This window comes from Haliaeetus albicilla, chromosome 17, assembly GCF_947461875.1.
Source record: "Haliaeetus albicilla chromosome 17, bHalAlb1.1, whole genome shotgun sequence".
NCBI classification, from domain to species: domain Eukaryota; kingdom Metazoa; phylum Chordata; class Aves; order Accipitriformes; family Accipitridae; genus Haliaeetus; species Haliaeetus albicilla.
In genome coordinates this window covers 9,874,643-9,889,831 of record NC_091499.1, presented here as the reverse complement: position 1 = coordinate 9,889,831, position 15,189 = coordinate 9,874,643, and the positions used below count along the sequence as shown (strand labels likewise).

At 38.3% G+C, this 15,189-nt stretch overlaps 1 protein-coding gene across 7 annotated transcripts in view; it reads right to left on the bottom strand.

The window, feature by feature from the left end:
- Positions 1–15,189, bottom strand: part of DOP1A (DOP1 leucine zipper like protein A) — a 70,162-nt gene that overhangs the window by 2,051 nt on the left and 52,922 nt on the right. For 3 of the 7 annotated variants that reach the window (XM_069804750.1, XM_069804752.1, XM_069804751.1), the window contains 16 exons: positions 14,764–14,889; positions 14,299–14,433; positions 13,704–13,759; positions 13,088–13,192; positions 12,327–12,393; positions 11,869–12,013; positions 11,539–11,618; positions 10,875–10,984; positions 10,557–10,706; positions 9,186–9,247; positions 8,313–8,465; positions 6,977–7,113; positions 5,576–5,631; positions 4,494–4,658; positions 2,752–2,881; positions 729–788 (listed from right to left, as the gene is read on the bottom strand). In XM_069804750.1, coding sequence (XP_069660851.1) covers positions 729–788; positions 2,752–2,881; positions 4,494–4,658; positions 5,576–5,631; positions 6,977–7,113; positions 8,313–8,465; positions 9,186–9,247; positions 10,557–10,706; positions 10,875–10,984; positions 11,539–11,618; positions 11,869–12,013; positions 12,327–12,393; positions 13,088–13,192; positions 13,704–13,759; positions 14,299–14,433; positions 14,764–14,889 — 1,737 coding nt within the window. Of the gene's footprint in view, positions 1–728; positions 789–2,751; positions 2,882–4,493; positions 4,659–5,575; positions 5,632–6,976; positions 7,114–8,312; positions 8,466–9,185; positions 9,248–10,556; positions 10,707–10,874; positions 10,985–11,538; positions 11,619–11,868; positions 12,014–12,326; positions 12,394–13,087; positions 13,193–13,703; positions 13,760–14,298; positions 14,434–14,763; positions 14,890–15,189 lie in introns of those variants that run through there. The other 4 variants (XM_069804753.1, XM_069804755.1, XM_069804754.1 and 1 more) reach the window with 2 other exon arrangements.

Below are 15,189 nucleotides of genomic sequence, written 5' to 3'. Positions count from 1 at the left end.
CTCTACAAGTCTCAAGAAGAGAAAGGCACGTAATGAACTAGAACAAAGGGAAGACTGAATTCCAACACAGAAAGAGTTGTTGATACCTCCTACTTCTAATGAAGCTAGTAGTTTTTAAAGCTTCTCCTTGAAAAACTTCACATTGGATTCACAGAAGAGAGGCTTTTCAGTACGGGTTCTCTACTGTGCTCAGTGTTACTCAGCGGTGAGCACAGACTACCTCCGGCACGCAGCGAGTGTCAGTGTTGCACAGCAGCCAACCAAATGGGGTGCAGGTGCAAATACTAATTCTCTCTCTGAGCAATGAAATACAATCCATCCAAGCCATTTCCTCACAGCAGTATCTGCTAAGCAAACACCAGTAATTCCTCAGATACTTCAAACAACAGTTAATTTGACAGAGACCGATTAGGGATTGTGTGTTTCACATCTAAGAAATAATTTTTATTTAACTTTATAATGATTTGCAATCATAATTCTTCTTAGAACTAACATTAACTTTTTGTAATCTATTTCATGTAGGAAATAAAAAATAAATTTTTAAGTTATCTATAAAAATAAGGGCTCTCATGATTCTTTCACTTCAGAAAAAAATCTCTCAACTTCATCCTCTAACAAGACTGACCTCTCAGTTCTCACTGAAAGCTAAATACTGCCCAGGGCCTTGAGGTGATGGTATTATTATGGTGAGCTTGTTTCACAACTCAAGCATCAAAGGCCACCCTCACCTGATGCTTGGCCATCTCCATTCCCTCCAAAACCACCGTCTTAAAGTCCTCCTGTTTGTCCTGTGGAAGGAAAGAGGAGAACTTTCAGACTGCATTTCATTTATCAAAATAATACTTTGCCATGAAGGCCGTGCAGTTGCTTGGTTGGGTGCCATGCTTCAGCTAGAAAAATCACCTGCCCCAAAGAGTCCGTGGTCCAGAAACAGCAGACTCTGGAGCTAGTGTGGCCAAGACACTATTAGACAATAACAGCACTGCCAGTTTCTTCTGTTTATTGCCAGTAGTGCCAAAGGAGGTTTTTAAGCACATTTCCTTCAGACAACAGAGCCTGAGCAACACCATACTACATGAATCTGAGCATTAGTCAGAGCGCCTTGAAGAAAAATTAAGATCCACTGGAACATTTTTCTCAGAAACAGTTACTTTCTAAGAAAAACCCGCAGCTATATACAACAGTATTCTCCTCTGCACAAAGAAGAAATGGCCTGGAAGTCAATATTCATTACCTCATGTTTAACTCATCATCATACCCCTAGCTATGGTTCACAGTGTGCAACTGCTGCCATGACTAGGGGGTTCCAGAAGTTCCAGGAAGTTTTCTATGTTCTTGAAGCATGCTGTGTAGAAGTCCTGACTTCAGGCATCTATCTCAACATACAGTACTTACCAGCATGTATGTTTTATGCACCCTATGTAATTTATAATTCACGCAGAGAGATTATTTGGAGTGTGACAACTCCAAAGTGACAACTTTTTAACAGGTATAGCACCCTACATTGAAGATCAGGGTTAGAGGCTGTGCCTGATTGGCAATCAAAATTGATTATTCCCGTATACATGCAAGAAGAGAAATTTAGTCTCATCTTCAGTTCAAAAACCAATAAAATAAAGAATGCAGATGTGCTTCAGATACTCGTTTTACTCCCTGTAGTTATGAGCCTTGCTTGAATAGTTCAGATCTGCCTGCAGCAAAGTTATCCCTAAATTTTATGTAGCCACTTGCATGTCAGTAGTAGTTTCTTTACTCAGTGAAAACATTCATTAGAGATTGTAAATGCAGTAGCTACAGCAAGCTGACAGTGTTTCAGCCCTGACAATGCTATCTATTTAGAGGGAAACCCAAGAATGAAACTTCAGAGCTTTCTCCCATATGGCTTCGAGCTTCTTCCCTGTTTCCCTGGCCCACCCAGCAACCTTTCCCAGTATGGTGTCTGCCCAGGGGGGCTCTGTCCTCACAGCAGGAGCAGCAAGTGTCTGACAGCAATTTTCTTACTTTGTGACAGCAGAAGGAAACTCCCTGGGACAGGGCTTGGCCAGCTTCCACCAGCTTCATTAGCAGATCAGGCCCCCACCCCACCCAAAGTACGGTTTTAATATAACTCATGCACCAACATAATGACAACCCTAATTCTGCTCCCACCCTACAAACTGCACAGCCAAGATTTCCCTAGAACTGTTTCTACTGCTCTCTGCCCTCTTCCATTCATTGTATCTGCTTCAGGGAAGAAATCCAGCCCTCCCTGGCTCTACAGAGTCTCAAAACACTTGGTTCTGTCATTTTGAGGAATGCAACAGTTTTCTAAATATTTAAATGTGCTTATTATTAACAAAAATGCTTTTCTACTTCAAAAGGTAGCTAGTTATACTAGTATCTACGTATATGACTAGCTATCTGAAAGTGATTTTATGTTAAAATATATTAAGACACTGAAGCATGTTTTACTTTCTACTCAAATAATACAAACAATACTGTTAATTGGAAACTCCAAAGTCACTGACTATAGTAGGTATGGGGTTTTTTTGCTGTTGGTTTGGGGTTTGTTTTTGGTTTTTATACCTACATGTGGTTTTTGCCTGATGCTGACTTGAGATTACTCCAGTGGGAATCTCCCACACCAGATGAACTCCTTTCCATTCTTCATCATTTAAAAAAAAAAAAAAAAAATCCAAAACCAAACAGTGCTGTATGTTACTGTACATGACAGTTTTCAAGGAGAAGCATAACTGGAAGAAAGCAACATACCTTTGCTTTTTTTCGCAGCAGTTTTGCTAGACGCACCACATACGGTTTGAATTCCCTCTGATGCGTACCCTGTCTTCGTACTTCCAAGCCCGAATCATCTGATGCTTCTGGAATAAAAGCCCAACGATACCTGTCATGAGATAACACAAGCAGACATTATCCTTACTGAACATGCAGGCTTTTCTGCTAGATCTAAAAATGTGAGTGGATGAGGAAATCTAGTTAAGTATCAAAGAAAGAGTGTGTGTGGGGGGAAAGCCACACAACAAAACAAAACCAAAACCAACCCACATAAAACACATCAGACTTTGATAAGAAAGAATAGGAAAGGCACATTCTGAAAAGCAGGAAGTAACATGGCTGAGAATGTAGCATTGTCTTTTTTTCTTTAGAGTTTCTTAAAGTAGTTAAGGATTCCAAGAGCAAGATAAGGCAGAGAAGCTAAAAACAGTAGTATTCACATCTTCATTGTGTGCAAGAGAACTGAAAGCAATTCTGAATTATAAAATAAGTTACTTAAAACATTTTGCTGCACATTTGCAATGCATACTATTAAAACACAAAATGTTCTCATCATTATACCATGTTGATAACAGAAACTCATTTATTTTACCTACTCATAGGCCAACAAGACCAAGTGGACCATCGCCCCCCCCCCCCGCCCCACCTTGCTGCACTGCAAGGACTGGCTACTTGCATTATAAATTATAAACTATAAAGGAAATCAAAGTTTCTGTACTTAAAACTTCAATCCAAGCCTCCATGAGAACACTACAAAAGACACTGTGATTCAGCATGACTGTTGTCTTTCCAGAAATGCACAGTAATGACCTAAATAAAACCAGGTTAGCTAATAACAGAGATTAGGACAGCTTGGAGAACTGAACAAGAGTTATGAGCCAAGTCCCCAGAAAAAGAAAAAAAAATAAGAAAATGAGGAACCCTTCAAGATTAGCTTTAGATTTAGAAATACTACAGGGCACAAACTGACACAGTGTGTACAAGTCCTTCCACCCTCTATCCCACACAATCATCTTTTAAGTAACAAGATAATTAAAGGTGACCAAACGTCTACAGAGCTGTGCCAGGGCAGCAGCTCTCACACGGTCACCACTGCACAGTGTGAAGGAAGAGATGAGATACTTTGTTTTGTCCTTGGTGGCCTCTCATTTCTAGGGTCTTCAGCAAATGCCAGTTGTTTTGCATTCATTTTTTTCCAACAAAACAGGATTGCAGAGGCACTGAGGAAGCAGTTGGCACACATGAACACTACCGACCAAGAAAAACCTATGGGGTCCCCTTCGCAAGCAGGTTTGTTGCAACATCTTCCAGACAGATCATGCAGGAGTAATAAGTGAGTCATGCTGAGACGACATATAGTCATCTGATCTCATGCATTAGTCACTGAGACATGTGGGTTTATTTTGAGTTCTTAGACATTACCGCAACTAAATACTTTAAATAATAAATACTTTAAAAATAAAATACTTGAATAAATCACTATTACTGATTAGCTCACAAGTGTGGAGAATCTCTTGCCACAGGCTAAATCAAACCAGCTTGAACTCATTTGGTGTGTAGAATCATTTGCTCTGTGGGCCACTCTGACACTGGGAGGGAATGAACTGTGGGCTGCCCTGGGTGAAGGCCAGAAAAGGAAAGGAAATATAGGAAAACAAAGATTTTTATACACTAGCATGGACAAACATCCAAAAACTTAAGTGACAGTGTCTTCTACTCACATCTGAAACTGAGGCAGGTTTTCAGATGGTAAAGCTAGGGCCAAGTCCAAAAATTTGCAAGCGGACAAGTACAGGTTCAACCATCTCTGGCTATTGTAGGATGTGGAGAAACCATTGCCACCTGTGTACGTCGTCTCCAGACCAGCAACAGATGGGCCAGAAGTTCTAAAATAAATTACACCAGGCAGGTGAGTTATAACAGCCTTCTGCCACTATGGGAACATCATCTTTCTGACTTGCCCTTACAAACACACAACTCTTTATTTACCAACTTAATCCTGAATCCATAAATCAAACCAGAACATTGCAAGTCTGTGCTATGGGTGGGGTTTTGTATGTTTATATATATGTGTATGTGTGTGTCTGTATACATGATAAAATGGTAATATATAATAAACATGTTAAACTGCATCTCATTCCCACCAGACGTCCAAATTAAGAGAAAGTTTAAAATTCCCAGTCATATCAACATTATTCTAGGGAAAAATTCTTCAAAAGAACAAAGAGAATCTAGAAAAAAAAAAGTGAAGAACAACACTTGTGCAAATAACTCCTGTTCTTTTGAGAAATCTGCCTTTACTGCTGGCATTGACTGAAATCGGATCATACTGTGTGGAAGGTAGATGGGACAGAAATGGACAACAAAACAAGAAAAAATATCTACCTCATCTTTATGTCTTTCTAACATTAGAAAGAAACCACATTTTTATTTAGACCAAAAAAAAAGCGCATCAGTAGTATTTGAAGTAAGTGTACAATACAGAAAAGCTATAAAGTCATGTCATGCATATTTTAATTGCAGAAGCAGTATAATTTTAGCCAGGAAGACAGAACTAATATACTTGTGCAGCATAATTTACCTTAGTGGTTTATGAGCAATCAGACAGTGGGATTTTTTTTGTTTTGTCCTGAAGAGTATGTCCCTGTTACTGCAGCCAGACTGAACTACTCTTTACTTATCCTTCTCATCTGAGCTTGACAATTCTTTCTAAGACAAATTATTTTAAAGAATGACTCAACTGCCCATCAGTATGCCAGGAGACTGTTATCATGTTAAACAAGCTGGAAGTTCGTAAGTTTACCTGGAAATGTCTTCATCAGCAGTGAGCTCCTGTTCCATCAGTAAAAACACTTGTACCTGAAGATCAAATGCTACATTTTAATACCATTTTTTAATGGACTGTGACTCAGGAAAATGCTGTAGGGAGGCCTGAGTAATAAGCCTTAGAGGAACTCTTTAGGGCTTTATTTCCATTCCTGAATGATGAAATAACCCCCTGAACCATGAATGGACACTGGCACCCTAAAGCTCTTTCATCCCTTATATATAGGCTGAGTAGCACAAGGGCCATAACAGTCTCTTTTACGGCCAGGAAAGCTCTCAGAGGCTAATCCACTCCTTAGAGAGCAAAACCTAAAGGAAATGAGAATAAAGAATCATGTAATGGAGCAGTCAAGCTCAGGTGTGAATTCCCAGAAGTAACACAGTCCTGTCCACTGAAAGTAGTTCCAGGACTGTGGTAGCTTGTGTAAAGGCCAAGGGACAGCACAGGAATCAGAGGGTTACATTAAATAGAATGGGTTTCCTAATACTTATGCTATTGACAGGCTCAAAATTAAATGCATATATTGCTAAAACAATGCACTTGATCTTTAAAATACTTTATATAGCTTTTCTCCTTCTATTGCTTAGATCTGTGGTTAACTAAGGGCTAGGTTAGGTGCCTACAGATCCCCCCCCAAAAAAAAAGTCACAGCAGTGATTCTGATTTGCAATCTGTGTTAGCCAGTCCCTTGGGAACTCCTTGACTAACAGGCTAAACAGACCACAGGATGCACCAACCACTCTCCTCCATTCCCATTGCCAAAGCTGAAACCCAAAAGAGCGCGTGAAACAGCCAACACCAGAGACTCCACAGGTAGCAGCTCTGAGGACAGATGTTTATCCTGTCTTGTTATGCAGAGTAAAACAAGAGAAAGAAGAAAGCTGAGTTGAGCCTTGAATAAATATAGTTACAAAATTTCAGCCACAATGTGATCTGAATGACCATCAACTGCCAATACAACATGGATTCTTACTCCTTTATGTGGCTCCTCATCCTCATTGCTGGAGGAAGAAGGCTGAATGACCAGGAAAGTAGAAACAGGGAACACTGAGCAGAGCAGGAGTGGGAATGGTGGAGAGGGTACACATACGTAAGCAGAAATTGAAGTAGGAGTCAGTAGGGAACAATGAAAGAAAATGCAAACTTAATTCAGGAGACATCTGAACAGCTTAAATAGCATAAGACAACAGATATTCCATTTGGTTGCAAAAAATGGACATCAGGACTATGAAAATAAGTCAGCTTTCAATTTGTGTCCATTGTACATTTACATGTACAATATCTAGAAGATATTTTCATAAAAATGTTGAGGAGGAATAAGGTTGTGTCTCAAATTTGCACCAGTCTTCCAAATCCTGAATGCTAAATGCAACTCACCAGTTCAGTGATCATGGTTGGCCAAAGCGAGGTAAGGTGTTGCGGAGACATTCTTAAAAGCAATACTCTGAAAAACAGGAACACTTGGGAATGAAGGGTGGGCACCTGTGGCAAACGGAGACTTTCTACCAGCCTTTCTGAAACAAAAAGCCAAGAAGATTTCCTCAGTTCAGAATAATTCCAACTAGCATTTTCTCCTTCCCTCATTTACTTTCAGTTTTTACTTTTAAAGTATCTGCCACATTACTGTTTCAGTACTTTGCTACAGTTTTATTCTGTCAATATAAAAAATAACTACTTTTACCAAGCAACAAACAAAAGCAAGAAACCTCAAAACAATGCAGTTGCATATTTTGATTGAAGTTCTACACATAAATGCAATAGTGCATCTGGGAGTTTTGTTCATCTTATGCAGAGTTTCACCCATCACAGCTAGGATATATTATCATTATTAATAAAAGACTGCATCATCATGGTACATGGGATATTACACAGGCACAATACACTCTTATTTAGCCATAACCACCTCTAAGCATTCAACATATACAGATGCAGATAAATAAAGAAATTTTTCAGTCAAACCAACACATGCACTTCACAGTCCAGACCAGTAAAACCACCTGATATCTTGAACATAGTAAACCCAGCTACTGACTTGACTGAGGAGAAAAAAAACCCCCAAAACCAAAACCCAAACAACTTCAAAGAATAAATCCTGGAACAAATGAAACAAGAAAGATGATGTAATTGACTTTCCATATAGAGGAAGAGACCAAAGTGTCCACCTTGGTAGCACTAAAAAACAATATATCTAGAAGCTGCTGCTGTAACTATTTGCATAATCTTAGAATAAAACTAAGCAGCTCCCATTCCCAATCACTTAATGTAAAAGGTCACTAGAAGAGATATTCTTCAGTGATAAATAGGACGGATAAATAGAGCAGCAGAAAAAACAGCTAGAGCAGTCAAGAATTCAAAACTTCAAGGTCAGCCTTTTCATTTATCCCTAATTGATAGGTGTTTATAGCTCGGATGTTCATGTCAAAAGGCACACTGCAGGTACCCAAGGACATTGATCAAGGTATAAAATGACAGATCAGTGAAATAATCTGGATAAAAGTCAACTGGTAAATCACAAAGTCTGTGTAGTTTGTAATCGTTTAAGACTGAAAATGTTTTAAACAATATCTGCAGAAGCTTTGCATCCAGCCACAGAAAAGGTACTGCACACCGATATTCCATGGGACAAGTTTACCCACTGTTACCCTGTCACACAAACATTCCTCAGTTAACATCAGAGTCCAGAAGTCCACTAGATGATATGTTTTTTACTGACCTTGTATGTCTGGAAGGTATTTCTGGTACTGGTCTATCTCACTACTAAAAATTGCGAAAGCCAGTCTCTTCAGGAGCATAGCACGCTGTTCCAGCTCTGCGTCTCGATTAGCAAACAGATTGAGAGAACTGCTCTGAGCCACAGCCACTCGTGCTGAAAGAGAAAATGCATAGTGCAGAGACAAACTTCAAAATTTCCCTTCTGTTTCACTTTAAGGCACAAATAACTCTTACTTTCGTTGCATTAATGTAGTTCAAAAAACAGATGTTAAGATGATGCATGTCCTGCAATTTGTATTATTAACCACAGTGATTTAAAATACATGTTGAAAGAAAATTTGTAAGCATACATAATGGTGCCTGGGTTTGGGAGCTTTTGGGAGGGAGTTTAGCCTTTCTTTCTTTTTTTTTTTTTTTTTTTTTTTAAGAAAATTTCTAGGTTTATATACAGTCAGAAGTTTGGAAACTGCAGAATCAATTTTTCCTTAAGCAGAGTTAGTGTCAGGTCTTTTAAAAAAAAAAAACAAAAAACACCAAACAACCCCAACAAACCAAAACGAAACACCCACCTGCCCCGCAAAAAAACCGAACCAACAAACAAAAAAACCCAACAAAAACCACCCCCACCCTCTCTGCTCAGTCAGCTTTGCCATATAGGCAAAATTCACTGTGTGCCAGTTTGGTCTCAAATTCTCTCACTTCAAGTTATCTTATTTATGGATCTCCAGAAACAAGTAGTTCAAGAAAACATGAAAAACATGGAATAAATCAAGCAGATTGAAATAAATGTTGAACAAATGTTTGAGATATTTGTTTTCCTTTTTTTTAATGTTTCCCTTGGAGAAAAGTCACTACTACATTAATAAATACTCACTCATCAAATCTCTGAATGTGGTTTTGTCATGTGTCATCAAATTATCCATAATAGCTCTCCAACTAAAAGAGGAAGATTGTACACAAATCAGAAAAGCAAGAAAAAAAGCAGGAATTTACAGAAATATTTATGGAGCTTTTTTTTCTCTTTTAATTCAGGCTAAGGCTTCCAATCCAAGCTCTTTTCTACATAAGTACCATTTACTTGGTGTGATTTGATCTGAAACTGTAACTGTATTTTTTGAACGCCCTTCTCAAAGAAAATAAAAGATGCCACCCAGAGGGCCCTTGACAGGCTTGAGAGGTGAGCCCGTGGGAATTTCATGAAGTTCAACAAGGCCAAGTGCCAGGTCCTGCACATGCGTCGGGGCAATCCCAAGCACAAGTACAGGCTGGGCAGTGAGTGGATTGAGAGCAGGACTGAGAAGAACTTGGGGGTGTTGGTTAACCAGAAGATCAACACAACCCAGCAATGTGTGCTCACAGCCCACAGAGCCAATCATATCCTTGGCTGCACCAAAAGAAACGTGACCAGCGGGTCGAGGGAGGTGGTTCTCCCCCTGTACTCCACTCTTGAGACCCCACCTGGAGTACTGTGTTCTGCCCTGGGGCCCCCAACATGAGAAGGACATGGACCTGTTGGAGCAAGTCCAGAAGAGGGCCACAAAGATGGTCAGGGGGCTGGAGAACTCTCCTATGAAGACAGGCTGAGAGAGTTGGGGTTGTTCAGCCTGGGGAAGAGAAGGCTCTGGGGAGACCTTACAGCAGCCTGCCAGTACCTAAAGGGGGCCTACAGGAAAGATAGGGAGGGACTCTTTATCAGGGAGTGTAGCGATAGGATGAGGGGCAGTGGTTTTAAACTGAAAAAGGGTAGATTTTGATTATATGTAAGGAAGAAATTCTTTAGTATGAAGGAGGTAAGACACTGGAACAGGTTGCCCAGAGATGTTGTGGCTGCCCCACCCCTGGCAGTGTCCAAGGCCAGGTTGGATGGGGCTTTGAGCATCCTGGTCTAGTGGAAGGTGTCCCTGCCCACAGCAGGCAGGCTGGAACTGGAAGATCTTTAAGGTTCCTTCCAACCCAAATCATTCTATAATTCTATAAAATGTTAACCACTTTTTTCCTCATATTAAAAATAAACTTAAAAAAAAAAACCCTCACAATTGAAAAAAATAGACTTGTGCATAGAAATATACCTTAGGTAAGCGAGTTTCACATTTCATGTGATTATCTAAAACACAGAACATCCCCTTTATTCCTCTCAACAGAGATCTGTTGGGAAATTTTGGTCCACATTATACATCCTCTTGTGTAATGGTATACATAAAATTTGTAACAGCCATCACTATAAGCAGAAAAAAGAAAGTCTTACTGGTTAACACAGGAAGCATCCATCTGGAAGAAACTGGAATCCATAAAGAGGTCAAATGCTTCCTTTTTCCATGCCCTCCTTGTATACTGATACCCACTAAGACTGCTTAATAACTGGACACAGGCTCGATAGCTGGATGCATTGTGAGCACTAAACAAAAAAAAAGAAAAAGTCAACATGAACCAATTTTGAATTGCTGCTTTATAGTAAGTTTGATAGACATCTAATCCTTATCATGCCTCTTTCAACTTAAGTGTCACCCACTAAATTTCAACTGGCTGTAGAGATGCACATCAATTCAATAAATTGTAAAGATACCTGTGATTACGGAGGTAGGGAACAACATAGTGCATAATATTTACAAGCAAAGGAATAACCCTCTCTTTTTCATCACTGTAGAAAACCATATCCAAGAGATGAGCCAAAACCTATAAAAGGAGAGGAAGGTATGTTAACATGCACTCTCAAATTGATTTTTATCTACTATTCAGCATCTTTTTGTATCATGTCCTTCACTGAATGTTTAAGTTTATGATAGAATTGATCTAATTTCATGTACTATAAAAAATCCAGAGTATAAAGATCCCATTGTTTTTAAAACAAACTAAGGTAAAACCACAGAAGCATGAACTCCTGGGCAAAGAATTCTACAGAATAAGCTAGAAACAAACAACAAAAAAATTCAAAGACTGACTGTGATTATCAGCAGTAACTAACACATACCACTAATAACACACAAAGTTTGCCACCAAAAAAGTTTGCTATACTACACATCTGAAAAGCCACGCTTTACACCTCATCCACCTCACTGAATCTTCACAACTGGGTTAGGAACAAAGTTTTATATATTACATGACAGGACCCAGAATCCATTCACAGTGTTTCCCACCAAATCGCCTTCCCCAAGCTTCTAATCCAAAGCTTTTCACAATATAAAAGTTTATTATAAGACAGCATTTATTATATCTGAGGAGATATTTACCTCAGAAAGTAAGGTCAAAGCATGGACACTATAAACAGATGGAGTTATGTTTGAAGTTTCCATTGCTGGAGACAACATATCTAAATAAAGATAATAATAAAAAAACGTCCAAAGTTAGTCTTCTTATGCCATTATTTACCTTACAAGTATACTTTAATAGCACATAGTTTGAAGATGTACAGACTTTGCAATATACACTGTGTAAGATAAATATGCCTGAACAATATTGAAGCATTTTTAATGCATTCAAATATAGTAAAGCTATCCTCTTTGTTTATTTTGGCCTGATAATTAATGTTTTGTTTAAAATAAAGATGAAAATGAAGCTACCTTCAACATCTGATTCTAAGTTGTTTCCATCAACCATAATCTTGGGGGAAGGCTTAACCTCTAAGTTTCGTCTTAGCCAAGTAGTCTGTTCCAAGGAAGAACCAGCAATTGCCCCAATGGCATCCACTATCTTGTGTGTTACATCCTGGTAGAAAAAAACCCAAGCATTTTAAGAACTTTGTGCAGAAGGGCTGTATTTGTTGTCCTGATGTGTTCTGCAGGAAAATCTATATAACTAAGTACAGAACTGTTTTCAAATCGCTTCTGTTCTATATTATCAGTGATTAATAACTCCACAGAAAATGAGATTTTTTTCAACAGATTATAAACAGTACTAAGTAGAAGATACTAAAGAGTTATTTCAGACTACAGAACTGATATATCAGACAATTCTAGTACATTCAAGCATTTATGGTTAAACATTTTCGAAAGAGACATACATACAACAGATTTCTTACCTGGAGATCTCTTTGATCTTTCTTATTCTCCAGGCTTGGGTTTTTCATGATGAACTCATTAAGAACACTGAAAAAATAGAAGTATATATGGATTTTCTTCTCACAATACATTATTCAGTAATTTTAAGAGCTAGGACAAGTGTGAAGAAATTTACATGCACAATAATTATTTACTAAGCCTTCAGTCACTGCTACTTTTCAATATTCTAGAAAATATCCTTTCACATTTAAGTTAAACTATTATGGTATGATCAAAATTATCAAGAACATGTTTAACTAGACTATACATAAAAGTATCTTTAGAGGCAGTTTACTAGGGAAGATAAATTCTAGAAATTCAAGAAAATGGTCCTTGAAGTTTTATAGAGAAAATCACATTCAACATTTTATTTCTAACACTCCACAACCAGCTTTCATGCTGGGAATGAATCCTTTCTAGTGGCCTGCAAATCTACATACACCTAAGAAATAGTCATTGTAGTTATTTTCTAAGAAAAATCAGAAACATAAACCTACTGTTTAAAGAGCCTGAATCGCTCAAATAATCAGCAAGGTAAGATCGTGGCTTGTATCATATTATAATATAAAATTTAATATATGTAACCATTCCTCAGAGAAGAAACTAATTCGTTAAACCCCACAGAACTCGGGCAATAGCTCTACCACTCAAATAAGTGATAGAGATTTGAAAACACTAACACTTCAGTATGATGCCACACATTTGAACTTATTTGCAAATCACAAGTATCAAGATCACTTACCCAAGTATGAGGAATTGTCCCGGGGCTGGAAGACCAACCTGGATGGAATCTTTTAACAGAAGTAGCAGTGCTGCCCAGCTATCTACTAAGCTGGTCACTGGAATCCTAAGAGAGAGAGCAGCAATGGCAATGCAAATGGCATAATCTCCCTTCAGGTATTCCCCATTTCCTTTCTACCTCACATTTCTCCTAGCAGATATTGTGAATCAACATTCATACAGATTCTTTAGTTTTTCATTTAATATTAGGTGACTACATCAAGTCATTAAGAAAAGAAGGAAGGCAGAACCACCAGTGCACTCGAAAGACATGCTTTTCAGTCCCCGGTTGGAATGGTACCAATGAGTTACAGCACAATTAAAATCAGCTTTCCGTGTGCAGGGGGCAAATTTCCTGCAGGATTATTAGGTAGGGGAAGAAAGGTGATGCAGAACTAGGGAACTCACAAAATAAATCCCTGTCTTTTTTGTGACACCTACGGCTCAAGACCATTCTTTCTTCATGATTTATATTACACAGGCTATTTCTCATCCTAGGGATTATAAAAAGATGTAAAATATTCAAATTTTCCATCTGCTTCTGGATGACAGAAATAAAATTTAACTTCTTGTCTTACCTTTGAGTATAAGCATAGAAAAACTGCAACATGCAGACTTCCAGTGAAAGATGTTTCTAGAAAAAGATACAAAACTTGTGTCATCTAAGAAAATGACTGTTTTTCCCTCACTTGCCACTGCAAAACTGACAATGCTAAAATGTTACTGCAGTGTCTGAATATACAGTTTAATTCATTAACAGGATATTACAAAAGTCCATTTAGGCATCTCTCTGTAAAGTTATTCTTCTTTTTTTTTTTTTTTTTTTTTTTTTAATTCCCTCTTTTTCCTCACTTCCCTTTCCCACCTGAAAAAAAAAAACCCAACAACCAACCTGATGCTAGGGTATGCACCTGTTTTCCTAATGTAAGCAGCCTATCCCCACAAAACACAGTCTTGTACAGAAGCAGTAAACAGGATTCTGGAGTTGTTCAGAAATGGTAATGACTTTAGGAGGTATGATTTCCCTCCAAAAGTTCATCTATCTATTACATATTGTGAAAATTTTCACACTGTACTGCTCAAGTTTGTGAATGAAGTATCCATATCATCACTGTTCTAAGCTTCAGTAAAAGGACATTTAATAAGTCAAGAGCATCTCTACAGTGTTCATACCTTGTCCTTTGCTATGGCTGGAGGCTGCTTCAAAACTTCTTTCACTGTTTGTATAACAGTCTCTGTTCTCATAACACTGATAGAGCGAACTAGCTCTACCAGTAGAAGTTGTTCTTCACCCGCTGTAGGAATAACCTAAAAGAAACAAATGTTGTCACAGATTATCATCTGTGCCAAAATTAAGGCAGCTGGCCTCATGGGATTGAAATGTTAGTAACTAACAGTTCACCTAGAGACTTGGAATCACTGACTCTTTTCCTGAAGAATTCAGGAAGATTATCCCATTCTAAAATAAATTGGTAGCTCCCTGACAGTACAGTTGCTCATTAGAAATATAATATAGATATTTTTCACATGTCATACTATGTATTTTTTCACTGGAATGGCTGAATTTTCTCCTTACTGCTTCTAAATCACTTAAAGTTACTACCACTATTTGAAGTGACCATGGTAGTATAAACATACCTTTGTCCTAGAAGTATTTTTATTTTGCCTCCTTTCATTCCATACAAAGGCAATGGCAGCCATGAAGTGAACACCATGATTCATTGAAATTGGACCCAAAAGTTCGAGAATCTGCTGCCTCAAGTTCTGAAATGTGGAAGCAGAACACATACACCTTTAGATAAGCACCTCAGCGTTATGTTCAAAACAGCTAGCTATAAAGGCATACTTGGATTGTAACTATCATTAACTTTTATAAAAATGGAAGGATGCACTCAGAGGGTTCATAAAGCTCTATTCTACATATGGCACTCTTCAATCATCCTCTTCATGACTAAGACAAGGGAAGATAAAATACACTTGTTAAATTTGCAAATGGTCATGAAGTGGGAAGCAATTGACAGAAAGGTACACAACTAAAAATGATCTGAAAAAACTCAAAAAGCA